At 37.9% G+C, this 21,784-nt stretch overlaps 1 protein-coding gene across 1 annotated transcript in view; it reads left to right on the top strand.

Moving 5' to 3' along the window:
* The window catches only part of LOC150085622 (uncharacterized), a 298,691-nt gene that overhangs the window by 232,351 nt on the left and 44,556 nt on the right, over positions 1-21,784 (top strand). Inside the window, exons 12-13 of the mRNA XM_090374621.1 lie at positions 15,265-15,331; positions 17,453-17,571. Coding sequence (XP_090230747.1) covers positions 15,265-15,331; positions 17,453-17,571 — 186 coding nt within the window. The remainder of the gene's footprint in view (positions 1-15,264; positions 15,332-17,452; positions 17,572-21,784) is intronic.

Raw genomic sequence — 21,784 nt, 5'->3', positions numbered from 1 at the left:
AACATCAGTGGGGACATCAAAGATTGTAGCTCTATTTCGTATTAGTATTATAATGAGGGGGAGGGGCTCTATTCATTCACACCCTCCCCATTGCCAAAAAAGTACTTATAGGTGAGGATCTCATACATTAGTCAGTAATTGGCTAATTACATCTTTGGACTCGATATTTTGGAAGGGTAGCTTTAATCGAAGAAAATTATTAGCCGATTGTCTCTGACGTCTTATTGTTGTCTATTTGGAGTCTTTCTTTCTTCGGGTTATACGTAGAACTTCAACTTCAGAATGAAAATCTTTAGCGATCTGTCTTGACCTCACGACAGACCAGGACGCACTCTGGCTCATTGTGGTGAGCTGAAGAGTTATCTGCATTTAAATTGTGCCTAAGAAGACCGAAGAGGAGGAAATGTAGGCGATGTTCGCTTACTTTTTGGGCTGAGCGTATACAAGTTGAAAATAGGTAGTGTTCTAATTCATTCTTCTTACTCCCAACGACTGAATGAAATTGCGGTGACTCGCTAATTGTTATTAATGAAATACGAATAACTGTTATCGTTGGTTCGCTGTCAGTAAGACAATTTTTCATTAAGATAATCAATTAGATTGTATTATGCGCCTTATTGTACTTTAGCCGGAAACAAACAAAGACTGGTAGCCCTACTCGGGTTCTAGCACTAGGCAGCACTCACCCAAATACCTCTGGCAGCTGCTTCACACCTGGAAAGCGCAATATTACACCAGATTCCAATTTTTTTCTCCTTCATTTTCACGTACATCGTTATTTTCGCCGGTGAGCGCGCAAATTTCTTTAACTAACACACACGCCTTCTTTTGAAAGAGAGAAAAACTGCGCACAATATTACATGTCATTAACCTACTTTCGGATGTGGGTAACAATAAGACGTGTTTTGCATTCTTTTTTTCATTCGTCCGTGTACAAACAGACAATGCGCATACACACGCGATTGAGAAAAGGAAGCCTCCCTTCAGGTATGGGGAAAGCGAGGCGATATACAGTCACAGAAACTGAGTGGAATTTCAAATGAAGAAGCTACACTCAGGAGAAGGAGAGAGAGAGAGAGAGAGAGAGAGAGAGAGAGAGAGAGAGAGAGAGAGAGAGAGAGAGAGAGAGAGAGAGAGAGAGAGAAAATGTTTATTTTAGTGAATTAAGGTCACACAAAGGGACAGAATGGATTAATTTCAACTAGAAATTGAAATATAAAGGGTTGGTTCTTCAATATTGCTTCTTTAATACTCTAACATGTTAAAGAAGAACATCAAACAGATTAACGCATCTTTGTGGTGCGTTATTCTGTTTGATGTTAGGAAATTAGATACTTACATAAAGATGATGCCGTGGTCACTGAAACTGTCATGATGATAATCGATAAATTGTAGTTGTTTATTATCCTATATAATATTTGGAAAGAGCATTTGAGAAATGCAGCGTCCAGTGCCTGTTACCTTGTGAAGAGGGAAGTGGCTTCTCATATTCAATTTTGACTATCCATAAGTGTAGAGTAAAAAGTGGTTTGTGACATTGGCACCCAGAAATTATGTGGTATGATCAGAGAAGCAAATTACAGCAACTTTTCTTCCACGAGAGTTAGTGATGGGGTTTTTGTGATTTTGTCTATCATTCATTTGAACTGGTTATAATATACATTCTCAATTCGCAAATGGGAATGTACATTTCCATAAGAATTTAGGATAATGTAATTTCCTTGCAAAGTTATGCGGGATGAAAACAAAAATATGCCCCATTTGCCAGTGTTTTTTTTTTCCCCTTTTCACCCTGTTGTCGTATAGAAACATTGCCTGAGATGATTCACCATTGTTACCCGCAGACTATTCAGAGTCACTATGGTTGATAGTGGATCAGACTCAATCCCATAAATTTTCGATTGAGTCACCCGAGAAATCGGTTGCCCATGCAAGAAGCGTGAAATGCCTTCTGAATATGTCCCGGTCAAGTGGGTGGGCACCCATAAAGCTGCTAGAAAACACCACCAAACTAAAAAACAACAACAGCATTAGGAGGCGTTCCTGATCTCAACGACTCAGATTACCAACAAAACATACTTCAGAATGCTGCCGCTACTTAAACCAAACCTGTAATCTTTCTGCTGAACACAAGTTTTACTATTTGCGAGATGTGAAAGGCAATGTAATTGATCGAAAAGACACGATTTTTTTGTCCAGTCGTCGACAATTCATTCATGACCTGATACTTCGAGAAGGAATGTCGTTGATATGCCTGCTGTCTTCCATCCGTTTGCCAACCAATGGAAAACAGTAGGAATATCACTGAAGTCAAACTCATCGATCTATGAGAAAGACATGACCCATCATGTTCCTTCCTGGTGGATTGGGGAGATATTAATACCTCTCCAGTCGAGGAACAATCGTCCCAGAATGTAACGATAATCTCCAAAAGGATAGTGCACTTAACTGCAGCCTTTTGTAGTATAGAAGGATGCATTTCTTCCTCCCTTAGAGCATTAACTTCTCCTAGCTTCAGTGGCCCTTCTCGAAAATTCTCCGAGATCGCTGTATCAATTATTTTGCAGCCATCTGATTCCTTATCATTATCCCCTCGTGGTTTGGAGGGTCATTCAGCTGTAAAGGTAGTTCCCGCGTCTACAAAAGGAGATTGGCAGCCGAGCCAAAGTACTTGTTCAGCTTGTCTGCCACTTCTGCAGGTCTTTCTACGACTCTCCCAATCCGATCAGATAAGGATCCTATCTGGTTCATTCTCATCTTTTTTTGTATTGATACGCCAAAACGACTATTTCTCTTCGTTTTTAACACAATTTACTAGTGATTTCTTGCATTCAGTTTTCGTTTGGCTACACCAGTATCTTGCAGAAGTCTGTAACGGTTTTTCTTTCGCTCAGTTAAACTCCTAATCTTTCTAATTCAATCTAAATGAACATCTTTCTTTTGCGAAACTTCAATAGAACAGATGCATTCGTAGCTTTCAAGATTCCTTTGAATACCTTCCATAACGAAGTGGTATCCAGCGGCGTATAGTCGTCTCTCCGGTTAATGAAACCCAATACTTTGATCCATTATAACCCCATCTCCCTTATTTTGAAATTAAGGCCCTCCCCTTTTCTTCTGACCAAAGAAATCTTTTAGACGCTGTCCGTTTATGACGTTGTAGTCACCACTACCTGCTGTTGGTTCTTGCACTGTCAAATTTCAGATGCAATTTGGATTTTTGGTGAGAACCAAGTCGAGGATAATAGAGCCACCTTGTATTTTCTTTGACATTCAGGAACAAATAACAATCATCCAGATGGCCCAAAAATGTTTCCGCATTTCGTATTGCCAGTCCACAACTTCCAATCTGTAAGTCGCCCATAATGAGGCAGCAGTTTACCCACTTAGACCTTTGCAATGATTATGGCAGAGGAACGGCTAACCATCCTTGGCGTATTAAAGAGTGACATTTGCTACAGTACTTCATTTAATGTTTTTGGTAAAAAAAACAAAAAAAAAAAACGGTTGCTGCCTTTCACTTAAAACAATAGTTCCAGGTCTGTTTACTAGTGAATTCTGCCAGCGTTTGTCACACTTTCCGCAGCACACGGCATTCCTGTTTCATCGATAGTCAGTTTATTTTACCTTTAGTGAAACAATTCATACGACTGTATAATAAATAGCAAGTACGCGTCCATTTTAGTTTAAACTTGGTAGTCGAAGTAGGACGTTGCACAGCTGGGCGAGCCCATAACAGAAGTTCATCTATTAATAAAGAATGTCAGACGTAAGTAAGACATTAGTTATACTGGGTGAGGTTAACCCGCTCAGTTTTTAGGCCTTCTGGAAGTTGTCCCTCACGTGCCGTTTTAGATATACGAACTAAGCTGCTTCGAAGGTCAATTATACATAAGCCTAAAGCCACATGCAGAGAGGAATATTCATCAGCTACTTGCTTGCCTCCTTCACTTCTTCTACTTACATTTTACTGTCACCAAAGCATGTTACTGATGTTTGCCCAACAGGAGATGAAATGTGGTTTATGTCATATCAGGATTTCTGCATCGAATTCATGCTTCACCCACGAGGAGTTTTGACTTAAATCGAACATCTTTACACGGTCACCACACCAGTAGAATCATTGACCCCCTTTAATAGTTCGTAATCGTCGTGTAGGGCGTTCCCTACCACTTTGGAACGATGTCTGCGAGAGAGCGAAATCAGATGGCAGCTCTAATCAAGTGGCTTCCCACTTCGCCATCTCTGCAGTGGGCCGGACACCCTCCGGCTGCTAATCCATCGGTCGCCCAATCCTTAAAAAAAAAATCTCCCGTATACGTTGTCATAAACACTGAAGAAGATCGTAAATGTCAGTTGTTTGGTTAAAACCAAGGGAACAGCTTCATTTGCCCCTTTATGATCCACCGCAGGAGTTCTCAAAGCTTGTTCTCCTCCTTAACCCTCTTACGTATTAAATTTTAAACATATCGGGTCTAAATTATGTAAAGTTGGAGTAGACTTCACGGTTACTCAGTTTTGGGTGGATTAACCCTTAGAAACAGTTAATCAAAATGCCCATGTGGTATAAATATTTTGATGACAAGCGTATTATCTTACTGCAAGAGTGCAGTTTAGGTCTGACTAAATTTATTAATTATAACGTGAATTTTTATACGTTTGGTTACAGTACAAATAACGAAGGGCACATCGAAGTCTTTTCAAAATGATCAGATGGAGAAATGGAAAAACTGTCTCTTAATTAAAACGTTTATTACGCTCTGAACTAACAAGCTGTTGGAGAAATCAAAGATGTTGTTATGGTTACGTGATTTTAATCAAGATTCTATCTGGCACATGGCCCAATTGGGATTACTCATCTTCACATAATGCGCAATATTATTTTTCGAATAGATTTCGACTCTGACACAATTAACGAAATTTATTATTCCACTCGGCCCTGATTAATTATACAAGACAGCGAGCTACTTAAAAGTATTATTACATAAAACACAAACTGAATCATTCCAAGAATTTATTTTCGCGAAACCCACAGTTCAGATGACAACTTGTATCGTTCACACAAGCAATGCAGGTCAAAGAACAAAGGAACCCTATGTCACGTTCTTCGAGAACGCAGTGGGTGTGGGACCCACTTTTATTCTAACCCCATAATTACTTTATACCGAGCTATCGCAATAAATTTTAATTATTTTTGTTTAAATCTGAATTACTTTTTTTAAAGGCAAGATTGTTCCAAAAGGATATTCATTTTTTTACCCACCTACGAGGAGACCCACCTGCTCTGTACAGTGTAAGTTTTTAATTTTTTGACAGATAAAACTTTACGTCGTGAACAACCAAGTTTTTCGCTCAAGTTTTGTCGTTAAAAAAAAAGTAAATAAAAAAACGCATTCAGGGTGTAATGGTGCTGCACATGTAAACAAACTTCCGATTCAATTATTGTAATTTTCTAAGCCACGGTTATCTGTCTTTTAATCTAGCATAAAATTGAATCCTAAGATCGCAAATTAGGTAAAATTACGACTGTGAAACAATAGACGTCCTCTTTCTTCATTGCTATCTTTCGTCATCAGCTGTAGTGTGTCAGTGCGTCCTTCTATGAGTGACGTGTTTAGGCCTATTAAAGGAACACCTCTAACATGACCGAAATCTTCCTGCAGTTCTTAGACGAACACCGCGAACATAAATTGTGAGAAGGAAATCACAGACATTAAGCTAACACGCAGTGATACAAAGGTTTACTTTGTAGGTACCTCCTCCTCCTCTCTCCTATTGGCTTTCTGGAGAAGATCAGGTAATTTGTGTACTCTGAAGTGTGCGAAATCAATTTCTCCTGCCTTACGTTTCCAATGAATTTCTAAATAAGGAAATTCTCGTTTAAGTTTAACAGCAAATATCCATTTAAAAAGGATTATCGTGCATTTCTCATAAGTTTAGATTTTTTATTGTTTTTTTCAAATCTCAGAATCGGGCATGGATGATGAGTTTGGCTTGTTCTTATGGTACTTTATACACTCTATATGGCCAATAGTGGATGTTACAAGTCCTGAAACTCGGGAAGGACCTCGAAATATAGAAATCCTGTTCCCAGAGGATATCAGCCTTAATTTATTTTTTTTCCATTCTTCCACTTTTGGACCTCATCATAACAAGATCTTCGAGTTTTGAATGGCAAATCGTACTGTTTTGAAAGTTCATCTATTTACAACGTCTAATCGCTATCACTTAACTTTTTAACGCATTTTTTCCTGCTCTTCTGGAAAGGGAGTTCATCCATGCAGCAGTATAAGTCGCAGGAAAAATAATAGGACATAGCGCGATTGTTCCAAATTGAGTTGGAATATTTCGGCTGGGAAATATATTTCTTTTGTAATAGCCAATAAAATGATCCAAGTGTGTCTGGACGTCACTCCAGAAAGCACAGTATTGTATGGTTAAATAAATTACATGAAAAAAAGAAGTGAATTTGGTGTTGTAGAGTTTGGTATGTTTGTAAACTTTCTTGAAGCATTTGTGAAGTTTCCAATTCCAAAAGAATTTGATAATCTTTTAAAAAATGTTCATCTTTCAGTGACTTTGATCTGACCGATGGATAAACCTTCGATTTTGGCCACCCATGCGTGGTAGCTCTCGTTTTAAATACTGAAAGTCACTCCATTCCTGTCCCCATAGTTTTTACGAAATTCTTCATTATAGGAGTGGTGATAAGAATGTATTTGTTTAATATGGTATGATTATGTTGATGTCCTGTTAGCCTTCTAATTGTGAGATCAGAGTTCTAGGTAGGGAATTATCTCAGTACGCTTTGAATACAGAAATTAATCGTAATACGTGTATTCACTTTCATTCAACTGGAGGGTACTTTCTGGGCACTCAACTCTGTCCAATTTCGAAGCAGTGTTGGACTACTTTGCATTTCCAAGTGGTCCATACGCCGACTAACATCAGTTTCAGAATTTTGCCCGTTCACCTTACAGAGAAGAACATAAACCCGTAATTAGCGCTGCGAACTGTCACTTAAGGTTAAAACATAAATCTTAGAATAAAATTATTTCGAGGTCTAGTTTAAAAGGGTAATTATCTGAGAAAATAGCTAGACGAAGCCCCGAAACCGCAAGTCCTCATGGGAATGTTCTCACAGAATTAATATATGTGGATATTTACTCTCAGCGCGGATATTTGAGCTGCTGTCGCGCTTACTAAGCACTGTTTAATGATGATCCGAGCGTAAATATTTCATAAGGTGTATAAACATCGCGTGCTGCAGGCCCCAGGTATTGACCTCGTCTCCTATAGATTGTGTCCTTTTAGGCGGAGCTCAACATATTTCTAAGCACCTTCCGGCCATGGCGAAGCTTGTCATACATTAATTACTTGTTTATCGCACGTTGCACGTATGCACAGTGATTAAAAGCATCCTCATTATGTCTCTTAAAACGCCCAGAAATCAAAAACCGCATGCGCAGTGATATTTATTTTTGGCACTTACGGGTACATAATGCGAAGTCTGCGGAATGCTCCCCTTGCATATTTTAAACATGTTTCGTCTTCTTTTCTCCGCACAGATAAAGCGGAGAAGCGATGAATTAGCACGCGGTCGCGGATCCAAATATGGAAGTTCGCCAAGAACTGTCACCTGTTATTAAATTTAAGTTACAACGAGAAATGTCAGCAAGCTTTAAACACGTTACAACGGAGGCCAAATAAATCTTAATGTAGGAAGACACAGTATTTAAGCAGATATACCAGTGGGGGGGGGGGGGAATTCGGTGGAGAAAACAGGTTAATAGGAACGACAGTTGAAAGAGAAACGAAGCTTATCTTTCGACATCTGACATTCATTTACCACGTGAACCACAGAAAAACTTAAGAACTGTGAGAAGTAAAAGAACTGTTCGATACATTCTAATCGCGTCTGTACACTGTCCAATAGAGTGTAAATAAGAGTATTAGATGGTTGCAGTTGATTGAAACGTACATGACCTGAACAGAAACAGCGAATTGAGCTCTGAATCGTTCGCATCTAACTGTTTTTAGTTTTCTCTAGAGACCGATACTCTCTAGTGTCATAAGGGGGCACCTGGAATAGCAGCAATTGGTACGGGTTGATCGATTTGCTGAAAATGGCGGAACAAAGAAGGCTTGTTGCATCCTCTAGGTTGTCTCCACCGGGGAAGGGCTAATAACGCCGAGCTAGTGATCCAAATCAACCTGATCCTTCAATTAATTTACTACCATAACTTTCACAATGGGTTAAACTGGCTTTTAAAAAGCGCCGGTATCGTTCAAGAAGCCATTCCACCTGGTGGATCATTCATCTTCAATAGGTGTACATAAACGCGATCAAATGCTAATAGCCAGTTTGTCGAGAGAATTGTTTATTATCTATCCTAAATAACTTGCAAAAAGAAAGATCAAATTCTTTGTTCGATGCCCTTTATCATATAAGCCTTTATTTGGATTTTCAATTTCAACTTAGCATTTAAAGTCACAAGATTATTATTTGAAATACAACAAATTATCAGGAAATGTACGTCCGAGAGTTCCAATAATTTTGGCGTAGGATATACATAGTGCTACTTAATGTTGATATTCTAAGAGATATATAAAATAACAGCTTCGTTATATTTTCTCCAATACCGACTGGAACTACATTAGAACGAAATTTTCAATTCTGTTCTAATTAGTAAAGATTTTTATAGTGTTTGATTATTCGTGCTTTTATGATTAGAACACTAAAACTTAGAGCAAAAACGATGGGAAGAAAGAGACAGATTGATAGCAAGTTTCCACCTACACGTTTCAAGCGAAGGGGGTTGTTTTAGATATCGAGCAACGTCTCTTTGAGTGACGTGTCTGCAGGCTAAGGAAGACCCAGCTATGGAAGATATGGATTTCACATTGAGAAGCGACAAAGGAGAACTGCGTATTAGTTTTCAGTTATGACAATTGCCACCTCTAGCGAGGTCGTAAGTGGTGCTGTTGCTACATCTCATTGATATCCGTGGCACGTAGATTGGCCTCAAGCAGCCCTTTCGGCTTCCCATCTAATCCATCAGTGTAGTGCAAGTGTGGGAAAGCTACTGAAGAACCCAGTGGGTGAATGGCCTAATGAAAGGGCTTCGTCTGCCCTCGTGCTAGAGAGGTTAGGGCAGGTCTTGTGTAGGGCGAACGCGACTCCAGACGCTTGTCCTATATAACTGGAAGATTTTTGTATTATCTGTACGGAGCGGAGAGATGATGCAATTATTTTAGCATTGACAGACTAATTATGGATTCGGGAATAACGGTTTCTATGACGGCCTGTCCGTAGTCACGTAACGCCCCCGATTCCCCGTTGAATCGCAGTTGAAAGTTTTTCCTGGCTGTTAAAGGTTTTTCTTTCTTTTTGCTGGTTTCCTTTATAAGAACTAATTTCTTTCCTTCTAAAGGAACAGCTATTGTTGAAAAGGAAGATTTAGTTAGGAAATAATTAGAGACTCGACTTACAGAGGGATCTTATCTTTTCACCTCACATACAGATAGCATCAGAGTAACTTCTGTTTCTTAACAGAACTCATTCCGGTAATTGCTGGTGAAGAAGAGAAGATGAAGAAGTGGTTGGTAGCGTGTAGTGTGTGCCGAATGTTGTTAGCTTCTTAAATACTCCGATAAGGAAGTAAACGAGTGAAAAACACTCAAATGATGGATGTGCGCACATTTGCATTGGAAGCTCCATTTTGTTTTTAATCTTTAATAGTGCAAACGTGTCTACGTCTGTTATATAGGATTATAAATCACACCAGACCTCCCGTATTTTCAAACAGATAAGGGCCAAATATGAATGTTCGTCTTCAGTTTATTGCATTTGTCTCTTTGTAATATTACTGGCGCGTAGGACTTCAAATTTTTTTTTTTTTTCCAAAAGAAAGAACTCATCCCTATTGGGTTAAAACAAAATTTGAATATCGACTCGGGTTACTCAAAAAAAATAATAAATAAGTTTATTTTAGATATCGATAACTTTTTGCATAATAATATAATATTTTTCTAATAATAATAATAATATTTTTTAAAAAATCAAAATATTTATTTAAAATCTAATTATTATTCCAAATATAATCATTTTGTAACTACATATCTTATTTAATTGTATGCTTTTATTTTAAAATTTTTATTTAAAAATTTAAAATTATTGATTTGCGGTTTGTAATCTAAAATCATAACGGTGTAGTTATAGCTTAAGCTTATATTATATTTGAAACGGATTTTTCAATGACGAGACTGAAGTTTGTTCCACCCAGCCAAATTCAAAACAACCGAACGCGTAAAAAACCATCAGAGTCCAAATTTAAAATCACTCGTCAACTGCTACTACTACTCGTACTAGTTATTTGCATTTTATTGTCATTACTGCACCCTTAATTTCTTTCTTTCCATTTCTGTAATGCTTTTTTGTTAAGGAATGAGGAAATGGATGTATTCGTAAAGTCATTTTAAGGGAGCGCCTTGGAAAGAAAACTAGCGAGATTTCTTTTTGTGTATTATGCAAGGGTAGGTTTTCCAAAGGCTTTAGGTGTTTTGACAGGTATTTCTGATTACTGTGGCTCCACTACAAATAGAAGTAAATTTAAATTTATGAGCCATTTAAGACAAGCAATCAGATGGTAGGAAGTGTGCCATCAGGCGATTTTTGGGCAGACTTCATACTTAATAGACTAAATAATGTCGATGTTTTGCATTATGTTTTCACAAAAAGCTGTTACAGAATGTACAATTCGTTTATGCTAACGTTTTCGCGATTATTATCTGAGAAAAATATATTTATCTTCGAAACTTCTACAAAGCTTGCGTCATAGCTAATATTTCGGTACCGCTTTACCGGTAAAAGAAAAATTAGACAGTTGGGTCGTAAGTTTAGTAATCCATCTTTCATCCGTTCATCGCACCCTCATTGTTCACAATCTCCCTTTTTCTTTTCTGCTATCTCCTTCCTTAATTCCCCTCTTATATAATATTATGCCCACACGACTGTGCCACAGTACCAAACGTATCTGTCAGTTTTCACCATGGTTAGTCAAACCCACGACAGTCTGAGTCGAGCAGTAAACGAGTTACAGGAAATATCTTGACGTAAATTTTCTAATCTCACGCTGCGTCCACGCATGGATATATTTGCTAAGCCCCATGGGAGACAATGGAAAGTTTCAATAATGAAAATGAGATACACATTACCATGCTCACAGTATAACTAACCTTTCCACTGCCCTACATAACCCACCAATGCACAAAATGAATTTAAAGAGGACTTCATCCATCTTGGCGTGCAATACTGCTGTCATTTTGGCATTTGTAAGACGATAAAAAGGCATACCGTGGTATGCAATGCGTGCCGTAGAATATCCCCCTCCAGTGCTTATTATCCGGGGTTGAAAGATGTGGCTGCGATTACCCCATAAACCTTGCGTCCCTTTTGTTTTATCTGGGCGTACATCACGCAGGACTCTTTTACACTGGTGTGCAAGTTATTTTCTTCGACCCCCCCCTCTTCCCCTTTTCTGTTTGATTATTACTTACACACGCGAATGGAAGATTTAAGAAACAGTTGTCACGATTCGCTCTCTGAGCTCGCTGTTCTAAGGGGATTTCCAAGGAAATAGTTGGCAAGTATAGTGCTAACTTAGGTTTCTGCAACAGAGAAACCAATGGACGTGTTGATACCACCTCATTTCACGGACCAATTTAACACACCCAATAGAAAATATTCGAATTCCACTTGCCTTTCTGAACTGAAGGATTCATTTAAATAGGACATTTCTTTGAAAGTTGAACAACACCCTTTTACCTTTAACCGTAGTTTGTTTGCATATGATTTTATCTGCGCGTTTTTCTTTAATTGTTTTTATTTATTTATATTATACAGACATGTAAATAAAATTGGGGAAGGCACAGAGGCCATTTTTAGAATTTCTCACCATAGTACGGACTGCATTGAGAATACAACTATCCAAAATACCCAATTGGTTCATTTCTTATATTAAAAATTGATATAAAAAGAATAGAAAGGTATCTAAAAGATTTATATTTATTAAATTGCATTAAGAATATAGTTTTCAAATTTAATTATTAGAATTTTAAATTTCATTTTAAAAACAATTTTATAATAATAATTATGTAGTTATTAAAGTTAAATCATGCAACACGTAAAACAGTGAAACGATCTTCCACTGATCAGAACATCTAGCAAATCAATAATGATATCATCATAATCAACAGCATCATTTCAAAATCGCAATAAAGATTTGTTTATAGCTGCTCTGACAGTAGTTGGAATAGATGGATTGTAGACTGATTTACTTTAGAATAAACCGATATTTAGGTTTGTTTTGCCCGGTCAGTGTGACTCAGAAGGGTGAGGCTGAATTAGAAATAAAAACTAACTACGGTTGGCAAATTAATCGTACATGAAACCTGTATGTAACATTCGAGTTTGACCGATACATTTAATATACAATTAACACTGGAATCTTAAAGCAGCGAATAAGAACAGAAAAAATAGACTTCAACGAACCAGCGAAGGAACGAGTTTAACAAACAAATCGCCAATCTTAGATGTAAAAACAACAGAACATCCCATGATTTTCATGAAATAATGTATCTTAATTTAATTTAATTTAATTTTATTTTTCCTTCCTTCCTCATTATCTTGGTTTGTATTGCTGACTTCCTAATTACCAGAAAGCACTCCTGCATGCGGACAGACTAAAATGTTTCTTCCACGCAGTAAACAAAAATAAATGCAATAAGTTTTAAATGTTTTCATAGGAGGGATGATGAGCGTTTCTCTGAAGACACGCAGGTCCGAGACCTTTCTGCTTGTTTCCGTTAATATTAAGAATAATTTTTTTGCCTATTGAAAAGCAGACAAGGTTGGGGGGAAAGACAAAACAAGTTTTCCTAATTAAACCACCGCATTTTCCGTTATTCTGCCTGAGGTTAAAAATCCATGCTAGTCAGAAACATTCGTCTGGTTTTCTGTAGGGAGGTATTCTGGAAAACGGGTAGTATTTTGTTGCACGTTCCGAAGAAGAAGAAGAGCAGCAGCGTTCCGTCTTCCTTTATTCCTGACGGATGATACTGCAGATAACAAAGAAAATGACGTGACCTGTTTTGATTATGAGAACTGACTGGCAGGGAGGGAACAATGACCGCTACGTCCTTTGACAGTGGTTTAAACGGAATTGAAGCGCTTGACCATCCATAAACAAAGGCATGGCAACAGGTAATTCACAGATTTCCTTGTTTTTCAGGAGAAATAACGCGCCTTATTTCACAGCTTATTACTAAGCGAGTAAACGCTGTATTTTTTTATTTTAACTTCTGATTAGCATCGGGATCTAATTCAGAATGAACTGTCGACCTTGATGAATTAAAATTACCTGTTATTTTTAATGAAATTAATTATATTTCTACTTAATAAGTTTTACTTTATTTGTCGATGGAGTTGCATTATAATTGATTAAGTTTCTGGGTACCTCCATCTGTAATATTTCCTTTACTCAATCCACTTATCCGACCCGTCGATTTTAAGGTTGATGGGCGGTAAGAAGGCAATTCAGTTTCTTTGAGTTACGATTTTAAAATATGCTGGTGGTCTTCAGAAATGCATTAAGGAACACGGAAAAAAGATTTAGAGAATAGGGGCTGAAAAACAAAAACCTTGTTTTTGGTCGTGCAAGAGCTACCTTATTTGCAATTTTTTTTTTTTTTTTTTTTTTTTTTTTTTTTTTGAGATGGAACTCCGTGCAATCCAGTTGTGGATTATTACACTAGAAAATTTCGAACGTGCTCCTTCGAAACTTCGATCTGGCACTATTTTTTAGAGCGAACTAAATGAGTTCGTTCGCCACAACTAGTTTGTGTTTATATGATCACTGGAAGGGTGTTTTGTGCAATTTCTTCAGTTCTATTGTAGATTCCTGTTTACACAAAGAATAGGAAGGATGTAGTAATAAGATTCGGGAGGATGCCTCTTATTTGCATAAGGTGTGAGTACAAAGCAGTGGAATTTTTGTGCTAGAATATGTATGCAAGATCCCAATAATATAAGATCATCCAGATGACCCGTATACATGTCTGCCTAGCTTTAAAAAGCTTACTATAGCTGTAAGCAGAATTGTAAATACGATTGAAATAATTCCACCTTTTTTCATCTCCTGTGTTGAAATCAATCTGTGGTGTTTGTTTTCCACACGGAAGTTTTCACGAGTAGTTACAAAGAAATTGTGTGATCGATTTTTTCGAAGACGTGTTTAAGTTCATTTTGCTTACGGTTTCAGGTTGTAATGTCTGCGGAAAGCGTATTTTTTCTCATGGCCAACAGCCTCAAGTAATATATGTTCAAATGGAAATAATTAGGCCGAATGCGTAAAGTTTCTGTATAAAGTTCGGTACCATACAGAGACTTCACATTCATTAGAAATAAACGAGCAGTGCTTGCAGATTTGAATATGAATGGGGAAAGGGAGCATAAGTCACTCGTTCACAACTTATGCTGTTAATGTCTTTTTTGTTTAACTCTGTATATATAAAATAATTAACATAAAATAGATATTATTTCTTCCCTTTGCCAATTATAATGAAGTTATACACCGTAATTATTCCATTTCAAACAATAAACAGCCTCTTTTGTCTCGTATATTATCTATATATATTTTAAAAGCTAATTAAATGGTGGCGCTACCACACCTCAAGTCAAGTGGTGCACTGTATGCTACGCTAAGGTGTTTAAGAAGTTTGTTTCAGTACTAGAACTGTTCTCATAACTAAAGGGAGTTATATGAAGAAACAACCAAGCCATCCTTGATATGTAAAGTATTTTAATAACAGATTATCAAAATCAAGCAGGAACGTATCATTTTCTGCTTTCTTTTTTTTTTTTTTATGTGAAGCAAACCCTCGTAGCAATTACCTAATGTTACCCCCACTTCCTTTACCCTCCCTCAGTGCAAAGAAAGCCGAATTGTAACAAAAAAATAGGGAGAACTGACCTTCAATTAAAATTTGTAACAGGTCACATTATGAGTGATCCGGAATAAAAACGTAAGCTTGAATTTTTGTCTGATTTTTGGCACCTTAATTGACTGTAAGAACTTATTATTGGACTTATTATTAATATTGTAGTTGATGATAGGACATTGACCAGCTATAGACTTATCTGATAGGCCATCATTCACAAACAGAGCTCCTAATATTTGGATATTTTTCTTATTTAACCCCTAGGGTGCAGAAAGGAAAACAAGAGACGAAGAGCGGAGACAAACCAAGCGGAAACTCACAGCTACGGGCAGTAAGTACCTTTACGTTATTAGCATGAATGTCGAGAGATAGAGATAGGAATCTGGTTTAAGGCAAAGATGATGGTTTTTAGAAACAGAGGCTGCAGAACGGATATCGGCAATAGCAATTAATTCACTTAGCTCGATCTATCCGTTGCTCCAGGGGTGGGACCATAATAGTGTATTAGGTTAATGACTTCACCTGGAGACGCATCCACAATCTGTTCACGTGTTTGGGTGACGTCAACTACATTTCTTGCACGGAAGAGGTTTGTATTAATAACAGTGATTGAAGATGGGTGACACTTATCTTGTTTTTTAGCGGTGCGTGCAGGATTTGTGCAAAGAAAACGAACTAGAGGCAAGCTTGTTGCTATCTGCGGTTTTTTTTTCTTTTTTAATTTCGATAGAATCTCTCGTAATACTTGTACCAGCTACGTCTCTGGTGGACAAAACTCAAATTCCTTCATTTCTCTTATCTGTTTGTCCGGTATAAGGCTTTAATGATAACTTTTTTGTTGCACCTGTATACTTCCTGAAGGGAGGGAAAAAAGTCATTTTCAGACACCGAAAGATGTAATAAAATCAAACGCGGAATGCCATCTTCAGAGAGAATCGTGGGCTCATTAGCGTTTCGAAAATAGAAAGTTAGGTGCAAGATCCCCACAGGCGAGGTATTTCACGATCCAAAACACAATGGAGGGCAAGATTGATGGACGAATAGTTGCTGACCTTAGAATCAAAATAAGAAACAGTCTAGGAGAACATCTCAAAGAAGAAGAAACGGAGCATAGAAACAGGAAATAAGGAGCGATGAATAAAAAACATATTCTGAATTATGAGAAAACCATTTTCACGCGGAGCAGATTTCAAACACCTGGTGGTTTTGCCTGAAGTGCTTCACTTCAAAACTTCCACTTCAGTGAAGAAAATGATCTTGAAAAGTAGAGGACTGAACTCGGATGCGTTTCCCAGTTAGTGAAAATTAATCATTCCAGTTGATCGTTCTGTTTCGAAGGAATTTGCCATCAGCCGCCACTTTCCAGTTGTTAAGCCCAACACAGGGAAAATTCGACTAAGAACCACCTTTTAACGGTTTCGCTAACTGTATGTAGGCACGCTAAAAATAGCGCATTTCTTTCTCTTTGTATGAAACCGTAATCCATGAAACGAAAACATTTTAAATCTGTTTCCAGCATGCATTGGATGAGGCCATCTAAAAATAACTCTTAATGAATGCTGACCCCATCTTTTTCATTTCTACTTTGAAGAGGTTTCATTATTGCGAGGAACCGCCCCCCAAGAGGATTTCAATAGCTGATATTAACTTTTGTGTATGTGTCGCGAATAGGAAAGTTAGAGGTCAAAAATAAAAGGTCACGAACTTAGCAGTGGATTCTTTGACAACAAACTGGATTCTGAAGACCTCGCTGGCTTTCTTTTATGCGAGGTGCCACCTGGGCAACGGGAAAGAACCTCTGATGGAGTGTTTGCATACGAAATAAAGTGAAGCTGCATGTGAATTGTATGTTAATAGACGACTACCGTTCTGTTATTTCTTCGCGGAACACGCTGTTTATTCATAAGAAGAACAGGCAAGGTCACGCTCTCTCTGTGCCCTATGAAAAAATGAATCATGACAAATCATCACAGGTGACCTAGATGGCGCTATTTTAACCTATTATAGAGGATTAGAATACATTGTTCGAAGCGTTAAGATTGGGTCATAAAATGTATTTAAAACTACATAAAACTAATGCTGAAGTACGCAGTGCGTTACATTTCAGGCACTTTTTTTGTCTTTCCTAAATAAAATTATTTTTTTTTTCATTTTCTGTGATTAGTATGCGAAGGCGCCAAAAAACTGCTAAACTAAAGTGTGAATACAATTTCTGTAGGCTCAGAGATAGGATTAGGACTGTGATAATTGATTTTTGGTCCCTATCTATTGTTGTATTAAGTCATCACAGAAAGGATGCAAACTACTGTTTTTAGGGCTATATATGAGGAGAGCAAGTACCTTCTGTACTTGCCCTCCTCCCTTTTTACATTCCTAGTTAGGATACATGTGTTATATCAGCTATTATGATATAATCGACATGGGAATTCAACCACGATTAATTTTTCTTTAGGTGGAAGGAAGAAAATCGAAGAAATGTATCATTCTCCTTGTGATAGGTCGGAATTTTACTCAATGAGTGATCTCTTAAAACCGCCCATCCTTTTTACTCCTGCCGAAGACCTTGACAAGGTAAGAACTAATTCTGTTATATTAGAAATGAGAACAGTATTTTGTATTTAATATAGTATTAGAAAGGATAGAGGGTGAAGATAATTTGTCTATTACTTTGGTTAACTTCCGAAGAATTTAGCATCCTATTTGAGCGAATAATTTCTTCGAAAGATAGGGTCTAATGTGGATGGAGAGAGCGATTTCTTTTTCTTCTCATTATCAAATAACCAGACAGCGACATTAACGCCATCTATCGATTAACGAGATTACTTCACAGGATGTACCATCCGGGATCCCTCCTCGATTGTCCTCTTACTGAATTTTTACAGAATGATGACTTTAGCAATTATTCATGTAATTGACGTGTATTTAAGTTTATTGTGGTCGAAGATAAAATTACAACTAACCCGAATAGGCAGTTTAATATCAGTTATTATTTCCTGAAGATAAAATTCCACAGCAGATTTCGAAACGTAGAAAAAACATCCTTAATTAAGGGCTGATTTGGATTTGATCATAAAAACAGCCTTGCGCAATTTTATCTTGAACTACCCAATGAATTGAACTTAATTATAGACGTGGAACGATGCTTCTTTATTTCGTTCATCGTTCCTAACATCGTAATAGCAATTACGCTTTTTCTGATATTTTTATTTATTAATTTTCTGAAAATTTTCCGCTTGATATATGACCGCAAAGGTGCTGCCATGTCGGAGGTTTAAAAACAAAAACAAAAGCTGTATTCGTAGGCGTGCTTTTCCCCCCACTAAACGCGAAATCAGTATGCCCCTCGAGCTTTTAAATTTTACTGACTTTCCTCAAAGAAGTACACTTATCTTTAATGTTGCTTATTTTGGCGATGTCTGAAGGCCGCTTGAAGCCAATAAATATTGCGGGGTATATCCTATTGTATGTGGTACTTGTCCACCTGTAAAAAAATTGGACTTCGCTGATTTTTCCTTTCCGCCTTAATAAGCGACCAACAGAGCAATTTAGAGCCGTTGTGGGGAACCCTTGGCCACAGAGTACCAGGGGTCACATCAGTTCTTCGCTCATCTGCCTGCCTTAAGGAAGTTGGAGGGATAGTTTCGTGATTTGCTTACGTTATTTTAGTTGGATTTCTTCTAACCTAACGATTATCCTCCAGTTCTTCTCCCTTCGTTTCTTCTCCAAATGGTCCAACTAATGCCATAAATACAAGGAGAGCGATTTCAAGATTACCCTTAGATTGTATCCGGATGTGACTTTTCCGTTTTGGCTTAGTATGATTCCGCTCTTTGAATGTTATCTTCTTATTTGATCCTCTCTTGGAGGAAACCTCGAATATAAAGAATGAAGATTTCTCCTTACCAAATTAAGTAATTTGACCGGGGAAGTCATTCCAAGTTCAAATTTGATATTGTTCAAGGCCAAGATGGGGAAGATTTGAATTCCAGAAAAATTACAAAGTCAATCCAGTACAGGAATTTCGAAACTATTTAACAAAATCTTCCCCCTTCTCTTCAGAGTTTAAAATCACACAGTCCTTCACATTCTGCTCCTGTAATATGAATAAAATGCTTTTAATTAACAACTTTTTAAATTTAAGTCGATCTTAGGATTGTATGGCCAAAACAAATTGCTAGTTTTTATGAGCGGAGTCAGTTCGGAGGTATTCACTCTATCTGGAAAGTGTTCCTCAGAGTTCGGTGCCTGTCACTCTTCTTTTTTTTTTTTTTTTTTTTTTTTTTTTAATGTTTGAACGATCAGGATTAACGTTTTTAAGTACTTCGTCTTATTGATGTCATTCTCCGACGACATAAAACTTGTTTAAAATATTCATTCATCTAACGACTTTGCCAGTCTGAACTGTCTGGTCCAGTTACTGTTTGTTTGGTCGTCAGCCAATAATAGTTTAGATTTAAATACTGCTGAGCAGTGCGTAGCACACGCTTCTTGATTAGACCAGGTTTCGAGCCCGTGACCACCAAAAACGGAGGATGCGGAAAGGTCAGGGAATGACCACCGCATATCCCCGGAGCAATATGGCCTTAGTTGCTAATACTCCTAAAAACCAAATAACTACAAATGCTGCTGAATTTAAAACTGATGTTTGTATATTCTAACAAGAAAAATGTTTATTAGAAATATGGCCCCAGGTGCCAAGCGATTTTGTGATCAAGTGTATTTGCCAGTGAATTGCGCTCTCTTGAATAAGTAAAATCGTCTTCTTTATTTACAGCGTTACACTAACAATCAATTAAATAAGCTTCAGTAAAGAAATCACTTTACTTGAACAGGAGGAAAATTAACCTTCTTTCTTTTTTTCCCCCTTTTTTTTCTTTGCATATTACTACTAACCCACTACCGCTTGGTCACAAAGGTGGCACTGCTCCTGCCTCCACGTGGCGGGGCTGGTAACCTGGAGGGGAAAAGATCTCCCTTCCAGGGCGAAATGGAGCAAGAAGTCCATAAAACCCAGAAAAACACTGGGTACACAGAAGAAACTCTAACAAGGCAAGAACAAGAGGAGTCTGGTTCTGTCGCAGCAAAACGTCAAAAGACTGACGTAGGCAGAATCCGAACCCCTACCTTTTTAATTATACATTCAACTCAAGAACAACCAGTTGGAAAACTCTCCCCTTTCCTAGTGCAAAAAAGCCTAGAAAGCATAATAGGTACTCCCAAGACAGTTCGTCGGTTAAGACCTGGAGACCTACTGGTTGAAGTTGTCACTGCCAGACAATCTGAACAACTGCAAAAATTACAATCCTTTGGTGGAATTTCGGTCAGCGTTTCACCGCACGTTTCCTTGAACACGTCAAGAGGTGTCATCACTGAGTGGGACCTCCTCAATTTTTCAGATGAAGAACTCAAACAAGAATTACGAGAAGAAGGAGTCATCAATGTAAGGCGAATTCTCACGAAGAAGGATAATGTACTGGTTCCTACCCGGACTATAATCCTTACTTTTGATAATCCTAAACCACCAACATTGATCAAAGCCGGTTACCTTAACTGCCGAGTTAAACCATACATACCAAATCCATTACGCTGCTATAAGTGCCAGAAATTTGGGCACTCACAGACGGTCTGCAGAGGAGCAGCTGCCTGTGCCACATGTGGATCCACTGAACATTCTACAAATGACTGCACTAACACAACTCCAAACTGCATTAACTGTAAAGAAGCCCATCCCGCGTATTCGAAGGAGTGTCCCCTTTGGAAACGCGAAAAACAGATACAGCGATACAAAACTGAACATAATGTAACCTACCAAGAAGCTAAAAAATCCTTACCAGTTCCAAATACTAACAAGCCAAGTTATGCCCAAATAACCAAAAATCATGTATCAATTGCTACCCAAACAGAGGTCACCATACCACCAACAAAGTCACTAGCTGAATGGGCAAAGTCAATATTGTCCTCAGTGCCAACACCCCAAACAAAAAGCAAACAAAGCAAAGCAATAAATACGCCGATCACAATACAACCAGATGCCACTCAACAGCAAAATACTACAGTGTCTACCACTCCCGACTCAAACCAAACAGACTACATGGATTCAGAAGATAATTCAAACCAAGATGGACAGATTTTAGAACTTTTTACTGAAGAGGAGATGGATACAGCGAAACCTTATTTCCCAAAGAAGGGAAAAGGTAAACTTGAGCGATCTAAACCTTCTGCACCTCGAAAACAAATCGAGGGCCCCACTAAACCAAAATAATGCTTACTTTCTTACAATGGAACTGCAGAGGCTATCGCAGTAATTTTGCTGACATCCGAGATCTCCTTTCGCAGTATGATCCTATTGCCTTCTGCCTACAAGAAACCAATCTAACACCAAATATAATTGTTTCCCTTCAGAAATACGTAATACATCGGCAAGATCGTGTTGCCTACAATCTGAACAACGTTGCACATGGAGGAGTAGCGCTGATCATCAACTCCCAGATACCCTCAAAAGTAATTCCACTAAAGACAAATCTTGAAGCAGTTGCTGCACGAATCAATGTCAACTTTGATTTAACCATAGTCTCATTATACTTACCACCTAACCAAAACATAAGCTACGCTGAATTAGAAGAACTAGTGATCCAGCTTCCCAAACCCTATTGTATCCTAGGAGACCTGAACAGTCACCATCCGCTGTGGGGAAACCACAACCTGGACAAGCGCGGAAAAACTATCGAAAAATTACTTGATCAACACAATCTAATAACTCTCAATAATGGAGCCCACACTTATA

The sequence above is a fragment of the Mastigoproctus giganteus genome, chromosome 5 (genome assembly GCF_048544385.1).
Source record: "Mastigoproctus giganteus isolate SK-2022 chromosome 5, ASM4854438v1, whole genome shotgun sequence".
Taxonomy (NCBI): Eukaryota; Metazoa; Arthropoda; class Arachnida; order Uropygi; family Thelyphonidae; genus Mastigoproctus; species Mastigoproctus giganteus.
Note: the sequence above shows the minus strand (reverse complement) of the source record. Positions and strands in the feature narration are given on the sequence as shown.